Source organism: Triturus cristatus, chromosome 6, assembly GCF_964204655.1.
Source record: "Triturus cristatus chromosome 6, aTriCri1.1, whole genome shotgun sequence".
Taxonomy (NCBI): Eukaryota; Metazoa; Chordata; class Amphibia; order Caudata; family Salamandridae; genus Triturus; species Triturus cristatus.
This window is the reverse complement of record NC_140589.1, coordinates 10,506,553-10,529,402: the sequence shown is the minus strand read 5'-3', so window position 1 is coordinate 10,529,402 and position 22,850 is coordinate 10,506,553. Positions and strand designations below refer to the sequence as shown.

Here is a 22,850-nt window from a genome sequence, read left to right as displayed (position 1 = left end):
GCCTGTTAGGGTCATGCCGCCAGAGTTTGAATCCGGTGATTTTTACTCTGTCTCAGAGAACTCTGCCTCCTCTTGTGAGGATTTGGTTACGCAATACACGAGACAGATGTCAATTGAGGGGGAAGCTGACTCCTTAGAAGACGAGGCGAATGTTAGCGGTGAGCTTGGGGAGGAGGATACCCCCATCACTGTAAGAGGTCGTGATGCATCTTTGGCTGAGGGCGCTATTGATCCTCAAGATGGTCAAGCGGCGGACATTACTCTCACCACGATATATCAAACCATCTTGAGTCACATGGATAAAACTGCATTAGACAGTCAGAAAATTCAAAACTCTTGTCGGAAGCTACAAGGTTCGATCAGAAGGCTGGTCAAAGCACAATCAGACTTTGGAGAACGATGCACGGAAGTCAAAACGCGAATATCCAACATCGAGGATGAACTGTCTAAACAAAAAACGGCTACTGAGATCTTGAGTAGCAATAGAGATGATGTGCTCTGGCGAATGGCTGACATGGAAAATCGATCTCGGCGCAATCATTTAAGAGTAATGCAGATTTCTGAAGGCGACGAAGGACAAGATCCACGAAAATTTGTAGTAGATCTTTTTCAGAAAGCGTTTCCTAGCCTAAATAAATGGGATTGGGATCGAGAAATTGAAAGGGCTCATAGATTCCCTTTTAATATTCAGCCTCGTTCTGGGCAAAATACAAGATCAAGACCGAGGCCGATTCTTGTAGCTTTCAACAGCTTTCGGGCTAGAGAAGATGTTTACTTGCAAACTCGTTCAAACAGCAAATCTATGGCGGAAGGATTTACCTTCTTTACGGTGCCTGACTACTCCAAATACACAATGGATATTCGCTGGCAATTGCGACAATTGGTGGAGCTATTTAAAAAAAAGGGCGCGCAGGCTTACATCATGAACCCCGCAAAACTTAAAGTAACCTATAAAGAAAAATCGAGATTTTTCACTAATGTCGCCCTTGCTAAAGAGTATTTACACTCTTTGAAGGACCTTTAAATGGATTTTTTTCTTCTTTTTCTTACTGAAATGAAGTACCTTTATGATAATTTAAGGATGTGGTAGTTTATTATATAATATATATTCAGTTATGTCCTGGATTATTGATCTAGATAAATTCAGGTGACACATAGCAGAAAGGGGTTTTCCCCATAGTTTTGTGTTTTCTTTGGAATAGAGTAGATAGAGCTGCCGGATTTGACAGAGGGGTTGACGCTCATCTCCATCCACAGGACTGTGTCCTAAAGCCTCGATTATGGGAGGGGGAAGGGGTTACTGGGGTTGGGGAGGGGTAAAAGAGGGAGGGGAAGGTGGCGGGTTTGGGGTTGGGTTGGGAATAAAGGAAAAAAGTCCTTGGCGGTTCCAAATGACAGTCATGAAATGGATATTTTTGAACGATGTACGTATGTCAAGAATTTAATTTTGTACAATTTTCAGTTTGAATGGATTAATATTGTATTTTTTGATATTGATTTCGAGAATAATGCTTAATGTCTCGCAGTATAAAAATGTGTTCTTTTAATGTATCCGGGCTCAACTCCAGCAATAAAAGACGGAGAATAACTGCAGAAATTCGCTTTATCCAACCTGATATTCTCTGTTTGCAGGAGACACATCTTTCCTGGGATAATAGGTTTCTTATAGCTGATTTAGGCTACATGTTGAATGTAGCATCCCAACAAACTAACAATACTAGAGGGGTTATGATCCTTTCTAGACCTGGATATTGCACAGTTGGCCGTAAATTAGCTGATAAATGGGGCAGATGGGCTATAGTTGAGCTGACAGTAGGGTTTTCACAATCTGTTCAATATATGGATCTAATATGGACGAGGCTGAAGTTCTAGAATCATTAAATATAGAGTTAGCTAATTGGAGAGATCCGTTAATCCTATGTGGAGATTTGAATATTAATTTAAGTACCACGGAACTAATGAGAGGTCTAACACATTATCAGGGACGGAAACCACGGGTTTTTAAAGCTTTATATAATTTAGTTAACGATCACGGTTTAGTGGACATATGGAGTAAAAAATACCCTTCCCTTCCAGGATATACCTACTACTCTGCACCACATAAGAAACTTGTCCGATTAGATTATTTTTTTACATCCTCAACTATTCATACTCAGATAAGGATTCAGACTTTTCCCAGAGTTACATCGGATCACTCTCCCCTTATGATTGATTGTTCAATTGTGGCTGAGATAAATACTTTAAGAAGCTTTTCATTTGATAGGAAACTTTGTCTTAATGAACAATATAGAAGTTATATGACGGAATGGATGACAGAATTCTTTAGTATCAATTTAGGATCGGCTAACATTGCAACAGTCTGGGATACATTTAAGGCCTGCTTTAGAGGAGAAGCGATAAAATTTGGGTTATACCATCAAAATAAATTACGTTCACAAATGAGGGTCCTCTACGAGCAACTAGAGATAGCGGAAGTTGGTCTTGCTAAAGTCTTGACAAAAAAAGATAATTCGACTCAGATATTGCTTATGGAAGAAAAAATTGCACAATGTAAAGCGACTATAACAGGAGTCTGGGCCGAAGAGACTGCTCGTAAATACTTGGCAAATAGAGACACATGTACGAATATGGCGAATCCATTGGCCGCTCTTTAGCCTTGAGACTAAAAATGAAGTCTACTGCTCGACTGATTCCGAGATTACGGGACCAGTTCGGGGTGGTTCGGGAAGCCCCGTCAGAGATTCTAGAAGTATTTCATCAATTTTATTCGGAACTCTACACCCAGCAATCAAACTTTTCTACGGCTCAGATTCCTGATGTCGCCGTTACAAATCAATTAAATGAAGTAGAGGCAGATATTTTAGATAGCCCCTTTACCATGAAGGAATTGGAGGAGGCGGTTAGCCAAATACCAAATGGGAAAGCAGCTGGCCCTGACTTTATTCCTGGGGAAGTCTATAAATGCTTTTTTGAGGCATTGAAGAAAGTACTGCTAGCAATGTTCAGGATGGCACAAACTGGAACAGCACCAGCTACATGGAATGACGCTTCCATTGTAATTTTTAGTAAAAAAGGGAAACCTCCTGAACTACCTGGATCCTATCGCCCAATATCCTTGCTTAACTGCGATAGTAAGTTATACTCCAAAATGATAGCTAACCGTATATCTAAAGTTATATCTTCATTAGTAACCACAAACCAGCATGGTTTTATACCAAAAAGAGGAACAGTTTCTCACATTAATAAAGTTATCACTTTATTTGATCTGGCAGATGTTGAAAAGAGGGACTTAGCTTTGATACTGCTTGATGCTGAAAAAGCTTTCGATCGTGTAGAATGGGTTTATTTATGGGAGGTGATGAGAAGGATGGGTTTTGGGAAAGCTTTTTTAACGGCAATTCAGGTATTATATAAATCACCAACTGCCAGAATCACAGCTATGGGTCTAAAATCTGAAAAGATTAATATTACTAGAGGAACACGACAAGGATGTCCCTGCTCTCCTTTACTTTTCGCATTAAATATTCATCCTTTTATTATAAGCTTACAGATGTCTCCGCGTATCAAACCTTTTTTAGCCTCAGGCATTCTATATACAGTATTTGCATATGCAGATGATATCGCTATAGTGACTATTGATCCTAGCGAGGCAATAGTGGAGATTGAATCACTAGCCAAAAATTTTGGAATAATGTCTGGGTATAAGCTAAATGTCGAAAAAACCCAAATTCTTTGTACAAAGAACATACAATTCGATGATTCTAGAGTTACAAATGAGGTTACTTACTTAGGCATTCAGATCAAAACCCAAATGCAAGAAATTGTTGAAAGTAATTGGGAGCTGACTAAAGCTCAAATTAAATATTCATTAGATAGATGGAGCAGGCTGAAATTATCAATAATCGGAAGGGGGAAATATAATCAAGATGAATATCTTAGCCAAAATCCTGTATTTATTTCGAAGTATACCTTTAGAATTCACACTTAAACATATACAGCAATTACAAAATATATGTGGGAAATTCGTGTGGGCTCCTGGTAAACCTCGTAGAGCCATGAAATGGCTAACGCTACCGGAAGAAAGAGGAGGCCGCGGTTTGCCTGATTTTCTTTGCTATTATTATATTTGTTTTTTACAAAAAAATGGGATATGTACTGACAGGGGAATCTCCAAAAAACGAGGCGGATGCCCCATCCATTTTTTTTTTACTTCTAGGAGAAAAGGCAAAAGGTTGCTTATTAAAGGAATTAGAGGGCAACTACTACAAACACACCCGATTTAAGGTACTTGCTTCAGCATTTAAAGTCTGGAGAAATGTCAAGAAAATGATTAAATTAGGTAAAATTATATATTATACTCCATTTGATGCTAATAAAATACTCCCTTCTGTGTTCTGGGACGATAATGCTAAGACATGGATTAGAAAATGGATCTATTGAATTGGTGACTTATATGATAAAAACGCAACATTTGTAACATACGCAGAATTAGTGGACAAATATCAGCTTCCACAGACGTTTTTCTTTTTTTAAATATCTCCAAATTCGTGACTTTTGCTTGAAAAATCAGATTGACGCTATTTCTAATAACTTAATTGAGGGGATCCGTCTTCAAAAAAGGATCAGCCCACTATATACGATCTTAATGGAATATAGGAACGATGATATTCAAAAATATAACCAATATTGGATGAACCAACTGGGAGACCCTCAAATTGATATAGTGGAATCTTTATGTCTCGCTAAAAAAATATGTTTGGCAGCCAATTTAAAAGCTCAAGTATATAAAACGATTTTTAGGTTATATTACACTCCTAAACGTATGGCAACTTGGGGAGATAAATATATTGGTAAATGTTTTCGGTGTGGAGATCAGGAAGCTGATATGTTGCATATTTTTTATAATTGTACAAAATTGTCGCATTTTCTTGTGGATATCGAAAGATTTATGTCATTGGTATTAGCTTGCCCTTTGAAGATTTCCCCCTCACTTATGATACTGGGAAGTTGTCAAAAAACATACAGCCATCAGATCTTAAAAGAACATGGGTATTTTTTATTTCTTGCAATGACGGTAGCTCGGTTATGTATCGCAACAGAATGGCTATCACCCGAGCCTCCGACTTTTGAATTCTAGAGAGCCAAGTTATATCGTATTTACGAAATTGAAATGAATTTGTATGCGCTAAAAGGAACTAGGAAGAAATGTTTAGGAAACTTAATTTGGGGAGCCCTTACTAATTTTCTCTCTGATAGTACAAGTACATCGTAGTATTTGTAACTTGGTTTTTGCTCTTAGTTCTTTTTCTTTTCCTTTCTTATTGTCTTTCCTTGTATCGAAGTTATGTATATTTATAACAATGGAACTGTCATGGAAATAAAAAAAAAAATAAAAAAAAAAAAAAAAGGATGAAGAAACAGCTACGGTGCAGACCCTCAAGGTCTGGGTGAGGCTTTGTGAGAAGTTGGCCTGATGTGTGATGTCACTAGTTCTAGTGTACACCTTATATCAGTCCAAATACCCTTATGGTGATTGGTTGTAAAGTCAACCTCATAGACCAGCTATCCTAGTGGTAGCATGGACAAGAGCAGTCTTAGGCTAAACTCTGAATGGCATGTGAAGCCAGCTGTGATACCATATATAATCCCTTGAATACCAAATGAAAGGACACCACAACAGATATATATATAAAATAAAGTGTATTTATTCTAAGCAAACCCTCAGCACTCTTTATGAGATTAGAGGTAAGTACAACACAGTCTTATTTATGCATACATTAAGTCACACAGGTAAGTAATACAGTTAGGCCCTAGGGGCCACGCAAACCATATACTAAGTAAGTGGTATAAGAACCACTGTCACGGAAATAGAATAGGCCTAGGCCTAGGGAATCGCTGGGGCTACACTACACTAGCGTTAGTTAGGAAGTGGGAGGCCCACGGGATTCGTGTGCAGAGTGGAAACACTCACGCGTAATGCGTAAAAGTCAATAGCAATAGTACAGTTTAGAAAACGGTAGATTTAGGACACTTCCGGAGTAGCTAGGAAGTTGAGACTTGAAAACTAGACACTAGGATAGTCACTATCCTGATGAGCACCGGAGTACCCAAGTTACCTAGCCCACAGGCTGCGGGTGCATAGGGGTGAAGATGCGTCGTTTTCGTCGTCGACTCCTATGGATGCCTGAAGAAAGATGCTGACAGGCAGTCAGGGAAGAGTGTCCGGTGGATCCCAAGGCTGGGATCTAGAAGAGAAGAAACCTGCAAGCAGAAGGGACAGAGTCAAGGTCACTAGCCAGTGACCACGTGGAACCAGGAAGGAACCAGGCGATGTCGTGAAGATTGCAGGTGAAGGTGAAGCTTGTCGCTGCAGCCAGGAGGACCAGGAAGCGTCGAGGACGACCAGGACCAGGAGGCGAGCTGTCCCACGAAGGCTCTTGCTGTCGGCAGCGTCGAAGTTGGACTAGGACTCACCAAGCCTTGGCAAGCGGAACCCACGAAGAACGAAGGACTTGCTTCTGGTGCAGACCAGGAAGGTCTGGGGTGCTTCTTCTTTGCAGAGAAGCGGGAGCCAGTCTGGAGGAGCCAAACCAGCGCAGAAGATTTCAGGGTGCGTCGTCACAGAGGCCACTAGCCAGCGGGCAAGCAACCGGACAGACGCGGCAAGCAGGAAAATGCTGAAGGGCCCCACGCAGGACTCGTGGAGTGTGGGGGGCTGATCTTCGGTGCAGATGGTGCTTGGGGTTGGGGCTTCTCAATCCCCGGTGCACAACTTCGAGGGTACCTCAGAAGCTGCGCTGTAAGTTACTAGCCACTTTTTCCAGGTAGCCGGTCCCACGTCGCTCGTCGCCTCCACGGATCTCAGCTCTGCTGCGGATGTGGATGAGGGTCGGAGAAGTCTGGAAGTCAAGGCTCTGGTCGGGCTCTGCAGTCGGTTCCTCGTAGAACGGTCGCAAAGCAAAGGGTAGTCTCTTGATGGTGCCTGTTTGCACAGGGTAGCCACTCCTTGGCTACAAGGGAGATTCTTCAGTCTTCTTCTTTCGTCGAATGTCGAAGGTCCAGAGTTTCTGTTCAAGTTTGCAGGTTCAGGATAATCTAAAGTCTTGAGGCCCAACTCCCACTCTTATACTAATCTGGGGGGCTGGGATACCTGCTAGGTCACGCCTTATGGGTGGGACCTGGGAGGGGGTGGTTACACCCACTTCCCTTTGTCCAGTTTCGCGCCAGAGCTGGGGCTGGAGTGCCCCAGCGCCGGTTTGAACTGGACTATGCAAGGAACACCTTGTGTGCCCCAGGCATGTCTCATTCCTTTCAGCGCACCCTGCCCCAATACACTAAAGGCTGTCTGGGGAGGTGCTAGCACCTCCCCAAGCAGGAAACCTATTGTCCAGGCCTCCCTGGCTGGGATCACTCCCAGCTGCAGGAGGTCAGACTTGTGTCGTGGCAGCAGCATCCATTTTGTGATGCTGAGGCTTTGGTCAGAGGCTAACAGTTGAAGTATGATTTTAACATGTCTTTCCCTCTAGAAGGGGGGAATAATATTCTCATGTCCAGAAATGGCATGGGGGTATTATTCCACAGTGTTAGACACCTTACACGACATGTTTCGATAAAGCCAAACCATAGTTACCATAACCGTCTAAGATTATAAGGCACTTTAAGAGTATATGGTAGGCTATATCATAGAACAGCTATAAGGACAAGGTTCCGAAAGCTGCAGACAGGCTCAGCTCATGCTAGAGCACCATCTCACATGTTACCAAGCACTCTGCCTCCAGGATTGTCAAGGCCTGCCATAGGAGTGACTGATAGGTACACATGTGTCTATATGTAAGTCAGGTATAGGAATACTACACCTAAGCAAGGGGTGATTACACGACCTTGCCCCAGCTGAGTGATCAGCCAGTTGTGTCAAAATGGAAGGCCAGGCCAGGGGTGGCATAATACATGCTGCAGCCCCTGGTAGGCCTAGGGTACACCTATGCCCTGGGTACCTAGGGTACACTGTACAGGGGCCAATAAGGTGATCCTATCCAAATGGGTTATGCACCTAAAGTACATAGTATTAATTTAGAGAGAGAACAGCAGGGCTGTGGGTCTGATTAGCAGGCCCACAGCCACATCTAAGTCGAAAACCAGTAAAGCAAAAGCAAAAAGTGGGGGTGAACATAGAAAGCAGACCCTACTCTCCTACAGGCTTCCAGCGAGGAGACTGAAGAGCAGACCTGGAGCAACCAGGGGAGCTCGTTAAAGTGAAGATCGACCTGCGCCAGGGCCCACCAGTCGAGAGACCAGGGACTGCAGGAGGCAGCAAAATGGCATGAGTAAAGGTGTGCCCACGGGTCACCGGAGCGGGCTGGAGCGTCGATCTTTGGCACAGGTGATGCTGAGAGGTTGGCCCAAAGATAGGCCAAAGCACAACTTCCCCACTCGTCGGGTTCATGTGCTGTGCAAGAGGTGGCCGGTGTCCTGGGGTATTGGGTATCTCGGCACCCACGGGGTCCACGGTGCTCAGCCTTGCTGTGCACACTCACTGGCCTCTGGGATGCTTGGGAACCTGCCTCAGGGTAGGCAGAAGTCTTCGATGTCCGTAGGAGCAGCGGAGTGCCAACCGGGTCAGTTGCAGTGTTTCAGGTGCCTGCCAAGCAGGGGGGTAACTCCTTTACCCTAAGGGAGATTTCTTCTGTCAGCTGGGCAGCAGCTCGTCGAAGGTTCAAGTTTTTAGAAACAGAGTTCTTGTCCAAGATTAATCCGAAGCTCTAGGGACCCGGCACCCGCCTTTATCCAAGATTTAGGGGAGTGACTAAACCATGGGCCACCAATGGGAGTTCAGGCGGGAAAGGGTGGCTACACCCTCTCCCCTTTGTTGAGTTTCCCGCCAGAGCAGGGGACAGGATGCCCCTGAACCGGTCTGAGGCGGTGAATGCAGAAGTAGGCACTGGAGAAGCCTACGTGCAAGTTTGAAAGGAATCCTAAAGTGCACCCACCCAGTTCCAATCCACATAGTCTGTCTGGGGAGATGGGAACACCTCCCTGCAACAGGATCCCTATTGTCCAGCTGCCTTTGCTGGAGCTCTGCCCAGCAACAGGCAGCCAGAATTGTGTGGGTGGCTGGTAGCATCCATTTTGTACTACGTGTGCTCTTTTAAATTGGTGCTTAAAATCAACCGCTTTTACCATATCACCCCTCTAGCAGGTTGGAATCACACCCCCCCTCCAGTTACTGGAGTTGGGGCATGATTCCAAGGTGTTTGACACCAAACACGACATGGTTCCGTGCAGCCATTTTCAAGTTAGCATTCTACCCCGATTGATTATAATGCCCTTAAGAGTATATGGTATGGCTGCACTACAAATAACCTCGAAATCGTTTTTAACGAAAGTTGCAGAGGGACCCTACTCAGGTAGGGGTTCCCCCTCACACGTATCTCAGCACCCTGCCTTGTAGGATTAGCAAGGCCTGCCTTAGGGGTGACTTATGAGGATATATGTGTTGTACTTAGGTGGGATACAGGCTACCTATATCCCTGTAAGGGGTGCAAGCACCACCTTACCCAGACTACAGTAGGGGTCTGGTGGTGTCAGTTTGTATGGCGGTCCCAGGGGTGGCACAATAAGTGCTGCAGCCCTGGTAGGCCTCAGAGGGACCCATGCCCTGGGTACCTAGGGTACTATCTACAAGGGCTCACAGGGTGTCCTCAGTATCCAATTGGTATGTACCTAGGGTACTCACATCGGTTTAGAGAGGATGCAGATAGGCTGGGGTCCTGGCTAGCAGGGCCACAGCCTGGCTAGAGTAAAAAAAAACATGCCGTCGATGCCGATCTCCTACAACCGGTATCAGAGAGCCCCTCGCAGTCAACCATGAAAAAGCCGCCACCACGTCCCTCCCGTCCCGACCCCGAAACCCCCCCAAAAAAGGAAAACAAACAGGAACATATGAACAATACAAAAACCACTGCTAGGTCCTCCGGGCGGGGCTTAAACGCCCCCGCAGGGACCAGGGGGGACAACAGGTCCGAGGACCCAGTCCACGCCCAACCCGGTACGTTTCTCATATGAAAATCATCTTTGTGCGGCTAAAAAGCGGGCCACACCATAGATCCATGACTAGAAGAGCAACAAAGGCAAGTCAGCTGAATTGAAGAGTAAAACATTTATCCGGGACCCAGATAACAGTATAGAACTAAAAGTCAACATAGTATTAGGCTTCAGACCCGTCTTATTTTAGAAAAAAGGAGACATCGTTCTTACGTATGGAGCCATCTTAGTCCGTGATGTCCCCACAGCGCAAATAGAGGACTATGACCCCAGAGGTAGGGGCCGAAGAGGAGTCCGAAGTTGGAGGTTCGCGGTCGTAGTAGGATTGCAACTCTGTAGCGTCTGAAACCGGAGATATCCAGAGACACCAGCCTCAATGACGATGGTTTGTAGGGCTGTGCAGCTCAGGCATGTTGCAGGTGATAGGTCTCACAACTGCCGCGGTGTAGTCTGTCCTTAATCAGCGACGTCCTCTGCGTGTACCCGTCATCCAGGTGGAAGCTGATCATGAGCCCTGGGAGGGATCTCCATTTTTGCCTTGGATGAGGCCATCCTCCTCGGAAGGGAGGCCCAGGAGGTCCAACCGTTCCTTTAAGTCCGTAATGTGGCGTCGCTTATTCTGGAAATCAAAACTGAGCCCAAACGGGTAGGTCCACCGATATCTGATTTTGTCGGTTCGTAGTTTATTGGTGACAGGCCTGAGCAGTTGTCTCCGTGCTAATGTAGACGGCGAGACATCTTGATAGATGGCGCGGGAGTGACCTTGGAAGGAGATGGAGTCCTTCGATCTGGCTGTCTGGAATACTGCCCCCATGACCTTGTACGAGTGGAACTTTGCTAAAATGTCGCGGGGTCTCCTCTTCTCGCCATTCTGCACAATTCCAACCCGATGCACTCTGTCTAGCTTTATCTTGAGGGTCTGGGGGCTCAGAATCTCCGCGAAAAGACCATCTATAAAAGCCTCTAGATCTGGCCCTTCCGCACCTTCTTCCAGGTCTCTGACATGTATGTTTTCCCGCCGTGCTCTGTTTTCAAGATCCTCTGCTGCGTCCATCGCAACTGCTCCTTAAGAGCACGGACATTTTCGCGTAGTTCTGTTCGTGCTCCTGATGGTGCGCCTCCAGGTCCAACACTCTAGCACCCACAGAGACCACATCGCGTTGGAGGGAAGTCAGACGGTCCGTTAGGTCTGTTCACAGTTGGCCTATTGAGGATTTGATGCCTTGACTGAGTTCAGTACGTAATTCAGTTTTAAAGTCTTTAAACACATTCAGAAGGTCTGCTTTCGTGAGGGCCCTGGCTGGCCCCTCCGTGTTCCCTCGCAGCGTCTGGTGTTTGTTGTAGTCGAGAAGAAGTCCGACAATTTACTGGGCGTCTTGCTCGTCCCCTTCTTTGGCAGCATAAGGATGAGACCCCACGAATCCCTGCAGCTCTGTCAAGGGTATTAGGGGGGGGCTCCAGGTCAAGCCTCAAGTGGATCACAAAGGGAGGCGTGAGAGGTTCGCACTGCATCAATGCGCCCCCTTCAGAACAGTGGTGGTTCCACCTCCGGTCACCCGCAGAATCTGGGGGTCAGCGCCCCGACGCCGTCAACAATGCCGTGTCAGAAGGAGGGTGCCAAGTCAGAAATAGGTATCCTAGGTATGGAGAAGGCCGCGTGAGGCATCTAGCTCAGACAGGGGGAGCCAGGAAGGAGTGGCCTCCAGGAGGAGTAGGCGCACCTCATTGCAGAGAGTGTAGCCACTAATAAGGATGGCGGATGCGAGAGTGGCTGTCGTGAGAAGTATTGAGCAGGTGTTTCCGTGCTCGTGCAATCTGGTGGTCAACACGTGATGGAAGGTGTACATGTGAGTGGTGCACTATCCACCCGCTCCCGGATAATGCCGCCAGCAGTCCCACGGAACTCACATGTAGAAAACCAAAACTCGCTCTCTCGGGCGCATCTCCCTCTATGTATCGTGCAAGAGTCCGCGTTGATGGGGATTCAGGTGCCAGTGTTCACCGCCATTTGGTGCCGTGCGGCCGCCATGTTAGAGTCAGCAGTCAGGGTAATGAAAGCCGCGATCTCCACCGCTCCCAGGCACAGCCTCCGCAAACTGCTCAGGGCTTACCACTACAAAGTTCAAGCCACCGGCATGTCCGCTGGGAGCCAGTTGTCGAGACGTCCACTCAGCGAACCGGACACGCCTCACGTCACGGCAGAGCTCCGGCCGCCATCTTAGCTCGCGCAGATCTTTGGTTTAACAGTCCAACATCGGTTACCCGAGGATTATTTTATGGTGTATCCAATCTGAACGATGTGAACACCTTTACAATTGATTTGGAACAGTGAACGCCTCTGCTGCTGAACAAGTCAACAAGATTTTTAACTTGGGCTGTTCTTGCCTTGTGCATCAAAGGAGTTCTACTCTCTTCTGGCAATCAGACTTCATTGCATCCTCTTCAGGGCTGGCCTTCGATCGGGTCAGCAAAACACATATAAAGCCATGCAACTTTCAGACCCAAAGTTCATTCAAAAAAGAAGAAAGAAAAACACTGCTATGCGAGCTGAATCTCTACATGGGGGGCTCCCCTCTAAGAAACCAAAATATATCCAGAGAACGCAAAAAGGCACATAAATGAACTCTATGCCAGAAGCGTGGAGGCTGCATGTCTGCTGACTGACCAGCCCTCATTAGGGAAGAAGACTCCTATATGTCTCCTCTCCATCTTGGATCATGCAGGACTACAAGATACAACTCCACTTTGCGAATTGAAAAACTGCTGCTAAACATTTTGCCATGGCTTTGATGAGTGGGGGCACCAGAAGTGGCTTCACGGGGTGGGGGGTTAACAGCTTTTAGCTGCACTTGTGCTTTATAAATACCACATACATACCAACCAATTTTACAAAGGAAGAGGGAAGGTGCACTCGGTACAAAGGAAATCAGTTCAATCAGATATATTCCAAAATTCCTTCTTTATTGGATTCAATCTTAAAACTGGCCAACAGCCAACACGTTTCGTCCACTAAGGTTCTTCATCAGGGCTCCAAATGGTCCAATAGAACAATTAAAGTAGATACAATTATTAGAAGATGTATGTAGAACCTCTACCAGGCAAAGTAAGCCTTAGCTAGCTTGGGTAAAGTTGATAGCAATATCAGAATCCTGTAAATATCCAAAATTCTGAAAAAGGAATGGATAAATTCTTGTAGTGGCTTGCATACAGAGGAGTATCCAAATGAGAAGTTTCCAAATGTGCAATCTGTATCAATTCAATATTGAGCAGAGCGGCATGATAACCTGCAGTAGAGTCTCTGAAGAGATGCGCCTGGTAGAGGCTCTACATACATCTTCTAATAATTGTATCTACTTTAATTGTTCTATTGGACCATGTGGAGCCCTGATGAAGTCCCTTAGTGGACGAAACGTGTTGGCTGTTTGCCAGTTTTAAGATTGAATCCAATAAAGATGAAATTTTGGAACAAATCGGATTGAACTGATTTACTTTCCCTCTTCCTTTGTAAAATTTTGATAGCATCTGCATCTTTGGGTGGCGGGTGCAGGAAGTGTTTTGCACCACCAATTTATTTATTTCATACTGGAATGAAATGTGCTTGACCTGGGTCAGCCGTTTTTTCTTTTTCTGTTAATTTACATACCAACCAACTGTGACTCGGCTACCATCTGCACAGAGAACCATTGCTGTGCTCAGTGACACCTCCCATGTTCTTCCACAGTAGGCTCAAAGTAGTGCAGTGTTACTAAGAGCAGGCAGAGTCTTACAAGAAAAGAGTGGTCTGTACCTGCTTCTTGAGATCAGCAACCTCTGCAGATGTCTCGTTCCACAGCTCGTATGGGATGTCCATCACCACCTTCACCCCTTTGTGCACCAGGTGATGAAGGGTTTCAAAGGTTTCCGACATTCCCTGTGGGGAGAAAAGTAGCTTCCTCAAAGATGAGCAAGTGAAAAGCAGAGTTAGCAAGAGTGTTTGTGGCCAAAAAGTGAATGCGACACTGCACGTGTCAACACATCTCCTAAGGCGGAGCAGGTGGCCCCTGGAGGTGGAGAACACTTCCCAGGGGCCTGTGGTTGTCTTATGAGAACATGAGTAGATTTGTGTGACTACCCTTAGTAAGTGTGCCATGGAGTACTCTTAGAACTATGGGATCGCGTAAAGCGGGCTCTATAAAATGAAGGAAGTATCCATGGAGTACACATAGAAATATGGGATTGTGTACAGCGGGCTCTATAGAGGGAAGGAAGTTTGCCGTGGAGTACTCATAGAAGTATAGGATTCGAGTACAGCGGGCTCTATTATAGGAGGACGGAAGTGTGCCATGGATTCAGCTACAAGTATGGGATCGATTACAGCGGGCTCTATAGAAGGAAGGAAGTGTGCCATGGAGTGCTCAGATGTACAGGATGGAGTAAGGAAGGAAGTGTGCCATGGAGTGCGCAGATGTACAGGATGGAGTACAGCGGGCTCAATAGAAGGAAGGAAGTGCGCCATGGAGTGCTCAGATGTACAGGATTGAGTACTGTGGACTCTATGGAAGGAAGGAAGTGTGCCACAGAGTGCTCAGATGTACAGGATGGAGTAAGGAAGGAAGTGTTCCATGGAGTGCTCAGATGTACAGGATGGAGTACAGCGGGCTCTATAGAAGGAAGGAAGTGTGCCATGGAGTGCTCAGATGTACAGGATGGAGTACAGCGGGCTCTATAGAAGGAAGGAAGTGTGCCATGGAGTGCTCGTATGTACAGGATGGAGTACAGCGGGCTCTATAGAAGGAAGGAAGTGTCCCACGGAGTGCTCAGATGTACAGGATGGAGTACAGCGGGCTCTATAGAAGGAAGGAAGTGTGCCATGGAGTGCTCAGATGTACAGGATGGAGTACAGCGGGCTCTATAGAAGGAAGGAAGTGTGCCATGGAGTGCTCGTATGTACAGGATGGAGTACAGCGAGCTCTATAGAAGGAAGGAAGTGTGCCATGGAGTACTTATAGAAGTGCAGGATTGAGTACTGTGGACTCTATAGAAGGAAGGAAGTGTGCCATGGAGTGCTCATATGTACAGGACGGAGTACAGCGGGCTCTATAGAAGGAATGAAGTGTGCCATGGAGTGCTCATATGTACAGGATGGAGTACAGCGGGGCTCTATAGAAGGAAGGGTGCCATGGAGTGCTCAGATGTACAGGATGGAGTACAGCGGGGCTCTATAGAAGGAAGGAAGTGTGCCATGGAGTGCTCAGATGTGCAGGACGGAGTACAGCGGGCTCCATAGAAGGAAGGAAGTGTGCCACGGAGTGCTCAGATGTGCAGGACGGAGTACAGCGGGCTCTATAGAAGGAAGGAAGTGTGCCATGGAGTGCTCAGATGTACAGGATGAAGTACAGCGGGCTCTATACAAGGAAGGAAGTGTGCCATGGAGTGCTCACATGTACAAGATGAAGTACAGCGGGCTCTATAGAAGGAAGGAAGTGTGCCACGGAGTGCTCAGATGTACTGGATGGAGTACAGCGAGCTCTATAGAAGGAAGGAAGTGCGCCATGGAGTAATTATAGATGTGCAGGATTTAGTACTTTGGACTCTATAGGAGGAAGGAAGTGTGCTGTGGAGAACTCATACTTCAGCAGTTCGGGCTGTAGCTTTGTCTAAAGTTTCCTATGGAAATTAACATGGGGAAAACGCATTTTGGGACCCCCCCTTATTTCTCGGCCCCCGCTTGTCGAAACTTTCAAGACAGGAGCTGACCGGAGCGGGCCACTAGTTTTAAAAATGTTGCGAATATTCGTCAACCGCCGCCAAAGTTATTGGGAAAAGAAAAAACGCTTTTCCTATGGAAACTAGGTCCTAACTATAACTAACTACTGGCGACCGCCAGTAGGTAATGTATCTATATATCAGTGACTACCCATGTGGGACGCTGATTAGGTTATACGGATGGAGTCCCAGAGAAAGAAAGACATGTAACACCTGGGTGCACAGACGTGTGCCTGAGGGACAGTGACAGGTGACAGAGCGGTGCACAGAAGTGAGCATCTGAGGGACAGACAGATGAGACAGGGTTGCACAGACGCGAGTGTCTGAGCGATAGAGACATGCGACACGGGATGCACAGAAGTGTACGTTTGAGGGACAGAGAGGTAATACAGAGTGCACAGGTGTGTGTAACAAAGGGGTGCACATAAGTGTGCATCTAAGAGACAGGTGACACAGGTGCACAGACATGTACGTGGAGGAAGAGAAACAGGTGACAGGGGAGCACAAAAGTCAGCGTCTGACAGAAAGCGACAGGTGACAGGGGTGCACAGAAGTGTGAATCTGATGGAGAAAGATGGGTAACAGGGGTGCACATATAAAAGTGCGCATCTGAGGGACAGAGATGGGTAACACATGGAGGCACAGAAGTGAGCGTCTGATGGAGAGAGGTAACCCAGGGGTGCACAGAAGTGTGTGTCTGAGGAACAGAGACAGATAAGAATGGGGTGCACAGAAGTGTGACTGAGGGATAGTGAGCGGTGACAGAGAGGGCGCTGCTTCCAACCTTTGCGAATCTGTTGCTCCCGGTACGCTCCTTATGCAGGTTGTACTCCAGCAGGCGTTTGCAGATACTCTCAGTCACCTCAATCAGGCGGATATCTCTGCAGGGAGAGACGGGGCAGACTTGAGACCGGAGAATGTGGGAGGTCGCTATTCATAAACCAGGTGGCCAACCTATCTGCTGAAAGCACAACACCAATCACATGCATGGAGGCGGTAAAGCAGCGTGCAGGATCACTTACCAGTGTAGCGAGCTAGCAAAGAGCTGTGAGTCATTCAACCAATCATAAAGAGCAGGAAGAGTTATAGGAGAGCTGGCAATTAAACAGGATCTAGAGATCATCCAATGGCAGGAAGTGGGCAGACCGGAAGGATCTGGGGATCTTTCTACTGTAGCTTTGTACAGATCTCGTGAATCCAGAGCAGCCTCTATGGGTGGTCCTTTCATCACACTGGCTAAAAAAGCCTTCGTTCCGTCACATTGGCTGAGTAGGAGACTAGACACACTCTCTTACCAGTCACACAGACAAAACTGGACCTCTCTTGGGAGTTTCCTGTGTCACAAAAGCTCCGCATTTCTAGCGCCTACCGTGTCACACTCGATACAGAGCCAGTGTCTCTCGTGTCAGAGCCAGCAAATTCCCTATAACTGGTAGTAGATCCCAGCGACTTCTGTCTTTTGCTGATGGCAGAGCCCAGCGACTTAATGTGGTAGAGGTCACAGAGGCCACCGTCTCCATGTGGTCGCAGATCCCAACGTCTCCATGTGGTCGTGGTCGCAGAGCCCAACGTCTCCATGTGGTCGTGATTGCAGAGCCCAACGTCTCCATGCCGTAGTGGCTGCTGCACCCAATGTCTCCAGTGTCACACTGGCCGCAGAGTCCATCTACCGCGTCGTAGCGGTTGCACAGCCCATCTCCCGTGTCGTAGCAGTTGCACAGCCCACCTCCCGTGTCGTAGCGGTTACACAGCCCACCTCCCGTGTCGTAGTGGTTACACGGCCCACCTCCCGTGTCGTAGTGGTTACACGGCCCACCTCCCGTGTCGTAGTGATTACACGGCCCACCTCCCGTGTCGTAGTGGTTACACGGCCCACCTCCCGTGTCGTAGTGGTTACACGGCCCACCTCCCGTGTCGTAGTGGTTACACGGCCCACCTCCCGTGTCGTAGCGGTTACACAGCCCACCTCCCGTGTCGTTGTGGTTGCACGGCCCACCTCCCGTGTCGTAGTGGTTGCACGGCCCACCTCCCGTGTCGTAGTGGTTGCACAGCCCATCTCCCGTGTCGTAGTGGTTACACAGCCCACCTCCCGTGTCGTAGTGGTTACACGGCCCACCTCCCGTGTCGTAGTGATTACACGGCCCACCTCCCGTGTCGTAGTGGTTACACGGCCCACCTCCCGTGTCGTAGTGATTACACGGCCCACCTCCCGTGTCGTAGTGGTTACACAGCCCACCTCCCGTGTCGTAGCGGTTACACAGCCCACCTCCCGTGTCGTAGTGGTTACACGGCCCACCTCCTGTGTCGTAGTGGTTACACGGCCCACCTCCCGTGTCGTAGTGGTTACACGGCCCACCTCCCGTGTCGTAGTGGTTACACGGCCCACCTCCCGTGTCGTAGTGGTTACACGGCCCACCTCCCGTGTCGTAGTGGTTACACGGCCCACCTCCCGTGTCGTAGCGGTTACACAGCCCACCTCCCGTGTCGTTGTGGTTGCACGGCCCACCTCCCGTGTCGTAGTGGTTGCACAGCCCACCTCCCGTGTCGTAGCGGTTACACAGCCCACCTCCCGTGTCGTTGTGGTTGCACGGCCCACCTCCCGTGTCGTAGTGGTTGCACGGCCCACCTCCCGTGTCGTAGTGGTTGCACAGCCCATCTCCCGTGTCGTAGTGGTTACACAGCCCACCTCCCGTGTCGTAGTGGTTACACGGCCCACCTCCCGTGTCGTAGTGATTACACGGCCCACCTCCCGTGTCGTAGTGGTTACACGGCCCACCTCCCGTGTCGTAGTGATTACACGGCCCACCTCCCGTGTCGTAGTGGTTACACAGCCCACCTCCCGTGTCGTAGTGGTTACACAGCCCACCTCCCGTGTCGTAGTGGTTACACAGCCCACCTCCCGTGTCGTAGTGGTTACACAGCCCACCTCCCGTGTCGTAGTGGTTACACAGCCCACCTCCCGTGTCGTAGTGGTTACACAGCCCACTTCCCGTGTCGTAGTGGTTACACAGCCCACCACCGTGTCGTAGTGGTTACACAGCCCACCTCCATGTCGTAGTGGTTACACAGCCCACCTCCCGTGTCGTAGTGGTTGCACAGCCCACCATCCGTGTCTTTCCAGCAGGTCCTGAGTTGCAGTGGTTACAGAGCCCAGTGTCTCCGGTGTTGCAGTGGTCACAAAAAAAGCCCTCTCCTACGTCACGCTGGCCACCGGTCCCAGTGGCTCCAATGCCGCACTGTCTTGGTTCTTCTTCTTTGCCGCACAAGCTACTGAGCTCAGTCTCCAGTGCCATCCAGGCTGCAGAGCCATTATCACTTGATGTACAGTGTGGGCTTACACTTGCGCTTCTCAGATAAAGTTGCTGAAAAAACAAAGACCCAAGTCTCACCAGTTGCAGTCACTGTAATGAGTGCCACCTTGGCTGCTCTCTTGGTTAAATCAGGGGAGTTTAGTCACCACTTCTTGTCAATGAGACCTACGATATGGGATCGGTCACACCATCTCATTCAGTACAAGGGATGATGGTGGGACTGAGTGAGGTGGGACTGAGTGAGATAGGACTAAGAGGACGGAATTCTCCCACAAGGAACAGAGGGGCTGCTGAGGGACTGAAGGCTCAAAGAAGAGAAATTAACTCAATTTACATCCATTCCAATCAGACACCAGCTCCACCCTCACATCCAAGCACAGGGGAGTAACAGGAGTAGGAAAGCGGTTTATGTCAAACGCTCCACACCGGTGACTTTGGTTAAAATGAGTACATTCACCTTACATAAAAAGAGGTGGCTACAGAAGGTGGAAGTAACTGGGATCAAGGACGTCTCTGGCCAAACCACTTACGATTTGGTGTACTTAATGCCACTGCTCTTGCCATCCATGAAGCCATATTTCGTGTCGATGACCTCTTTGGTCTTCCCAGTCTCATCAAAGGCAGATTTCAGCTCCACAGCCACAAACTTGCAGACTAGAAGATAAAATAAAGAGCCAGGGTCATGCCTATGGGTCAATAAGGCTTCACGGTTAGCCTGTTATGGCATAGTAACAATACAACTAGGACCCAACATCGGGAACCAGGAGCCAACGACAGAACAACCAATGGAACCAGACCCTGGACTAGCAGTGTGACCAGCACATTGTGACCTATATTGGGCAGTGTTATCAGGCATCTCAATAATTCTATAAGTTGCATTTTGTGCCTTCTGAGTTGAAACATTAAAATAACTTTAGTTTGAGTCTATAAATGCAGCCTGCAGTTGGATATTCACATGACAAGTGGTTTCAGATATGAGAATATGGGATTCTGGAGCACCAAGCGGAATTGTCAGCTTTGTGATTGGTTGGGCTGTCAGCATCACAATTAAGGAAGAGAGTTTAGTTTCAGCATCATAATATTCATACCACAGTTTCTGTATTCAATCGTGGGGCACTAGTTCTAGCACTGCACTCCGGTGACCATGCGCATGTGTGCTTCGAAGCAAGCTCCTCGTGCTTGTACCCTCAAAGTATTATTTCATGGAAGGAACTCTTCAAAGCAAGCTCCTCGCGCTTGTGCCCTCTAATAAAGTATTATTTCATGGAAGGAAGTCTTCAAAGCAAGCTCCTCGCGCTTGTACCCTCAAAATATTATTTCATGGAAGGAACTCTTCAAAGCAAGCTCCTCGCGCTTGTGCCCTCAAAGTATTATTTCATGAAAGGAACTCTTCAAAGCAAGCTCCTCGCGCTTGTGCCCTCTTATAAAGTATTATTTCATGGAAGGAACTCTTCAAAGCAAGCTCCTCGCGCTTGTGCACGGTTATAAAATTATTTCATGGAAAGAAGTCTTCAATGGAAACTCCTCGCGCTTGTGCACGGTTATAAAAGTATTTCATGGAAGGAAGTCTTCAATGGAACCTCCTCGCGCTTGTGCACGGTTATAAAATTATTTCATGGAAAGAAGTCTCCAATGGAAGCTCCTCGCGCTTGTGCACGGTTATAAAATTATTTCATGGAAAGAAGTCTCCAATGGAAGCTCCTCGCGCTTGTGCCCTCAAAATATTATTTCATGAAAGGAACTCTTCAAAGCAAGCTCCTCGCGCTTGTGCCCTCAAAGTATTATTTAATGGAAGGAACTCTTCAAAGCAAGCTCCTCGCGCTTGTGCCCTCAAAGTATTATTTAATTGAAGGAACTCTTCAAAGCAAGCTCCTCGCGCTTGTGCCCTCAAAGTATTATTTAATGGAAGGAAGTCTTCAATGGAAGCTCCTCGCGCTTGTGCACGGTTATAAAATTATTTCATGGAAAGAAGTCTCCAATGGAAGCTCCTCGCGCTTGTGCCCTCAAAGTATTATTTCATGAAAGGAACTCTTCAAAGGAAGCTCCTCGCGCTTGTGCCCTCAAAGTATTATTTAATGGAAGGAAGTCTTCAATGGAAGCTCCTCGCGCTTGTGCCCTCAAAGTATTATTTCATGGAAGAAAGTCTTCAATGGAAGCTCCTCGCGCTTGTGCACGGTTATAAAAGTATTTCATGGAAGGAAGTCTTCAATGGAAGCTCCTCGCGCTTGTGCACGGTTATAAAATTATTTCATGGAAAGAAGTCTTCAAAGGAAGCTCCTCACGCTTGTGCCCTCAAAGTATTATTTCATGAAAGGAACTCTTCAAAGCAAGCTCCTCGCACTTGTGCCCTCAAAGTATTATTTCATGGAAAGAAGTCTTCAAAGCAAGCTCCTCGCGCTTGTGCCCTCAAAGTATTATTTCATGGAAAGAAGTCTCCAATGGAAGCTCCTCGCGCTTGTGCCCTCAAAGTATTATTTAATGGAAGGAACTCTTCAAAGCAAGCTCCTCGCGCTTGTGCCCTCAAAGTATTATTTCATGAAAGGAACTCTTCAAAGCAAGCTCCTCGCGCTTGTGCCCTCTTATAAAGTATTATTTCATGGAAGGAACTCTTCAAAGCAAGCTCCTCGCGCTTGTGCACGGTTATAAAATTATTTCATGGAAAGAAGTCTTCAATGGAAACTCCTCGCGCTTGTGCACGGTTATAAAAGTATTTCATGGAAGGAAGTCTTCAATGGAAGCTCCTCGCGCTTGTGCACGGTTATAAAATTATTTCATGGAAAGAAGTCTCCAATGGAAGCTCCTCGCGCTTGTGCCCTCAAAGTATTATTTCATGAAAGGAACTCTTCAAAGCAAGCTCCTCGCGCTTGTGCCCTCAAAGTATTATTTAATGGAAGGAAGTCTTCAAAGCAAGCTCCTCGCGCTTGTGCCCTCAAAGTATTATTTCATGGAAGGAACTCTTCAAAGGAAGCTCCTCGCGCTTGTGCCCTCAAAGTATTATTTAATGGAAGGAAGTCTTCAATGGAAGCTCCTCGCGCTTGTGCCCTCAAAGTATTATTTCATGAAAGGAACTCTTCAAAGCAAGCTCCTCGCGCTTGTGCCCTCAAAGTATTATTTCATGGGAGGAAGTCTTCAAAGCAAGCTCCTCGCGCTTGTGCCCTCAAAGTATTATTTAATGGAAGGAAGTCTTCAAAGGAAGCTCCTCGCGCTTGTGCCCTCAAAGTATTATTTCATGGAAGGAACTCTTCAAAGCAAGCTCCTCGCGCTTGTGCCCTCAAAGTATTATTTAATGGAAGGAAGTCTCCAATGGAAGCTCCTCGCGCTTGTGCCCTCAAAGTATTATTTCATGGAAGGAAGTCTTCAAAGGAAGCTCCTCGCGCTTGTGCCCTCAAAGTATTATTTAATGGAAGGAAGTCTTCAATGGAAGCTCCTCGCGCTTGTGCCCTCAAAGTATTATTTCATGGAAGGAACTCTTCAAAGCAAGCTCCTCGCGCTTGTGCCCTCTTAAAGTATTATTTCATGGAAAGAAGTCTCCAATGGAAGCTCCTCGCGCTTGTGCCCTCAAAGTATTATTTAATGGAAGGAAGTCTTCAATGGAAGCTCCTCGCGCTTGTGCACGGTTATAAAATTATTTTGTGGAAGGAACTCTTCAAGGCAAGAACGAAGCACAGTCAGTGGAGCGGTCGAATTCATCAACGCACTTGACAAAGAAGCATCCGACCAAACTTTGCTGCCTTCATCCTTGGATTTAAAATG

General features: G+C 47.2%; 1 protein-coding gene across 1 annotated transcript in view; it reads right to left on the bottom strand.

Moving 5' to 3' along the window:
• The window catches only part of CNPY3 (canopy FGF signaling regulator 3), a 130,346-nt gene that overhangs the window by 61,312 nt on the left and 46,184 nt on the right, over positions 1-22,850 (bottom strand). Inside the window, exons 2-4 of the mRNA XM_085610114.1 lie at positions 19,628-19,751; positions 16,571-16,667; positions 13,829-13,951 (exon numbers count right to left, since the gene is read on the bottom strand). Coding sequence (XP_085466240.1) covers positions 13,829-13,951; positions 16,571-16,667; positions 19,628-19,751 — 344 coding nt within the window. The remainder of the gene's footprint in view (positions 1-13,828; positions 13,952-16,570; positions 16,668-19,627; positions 19,752-22,850) is intronic.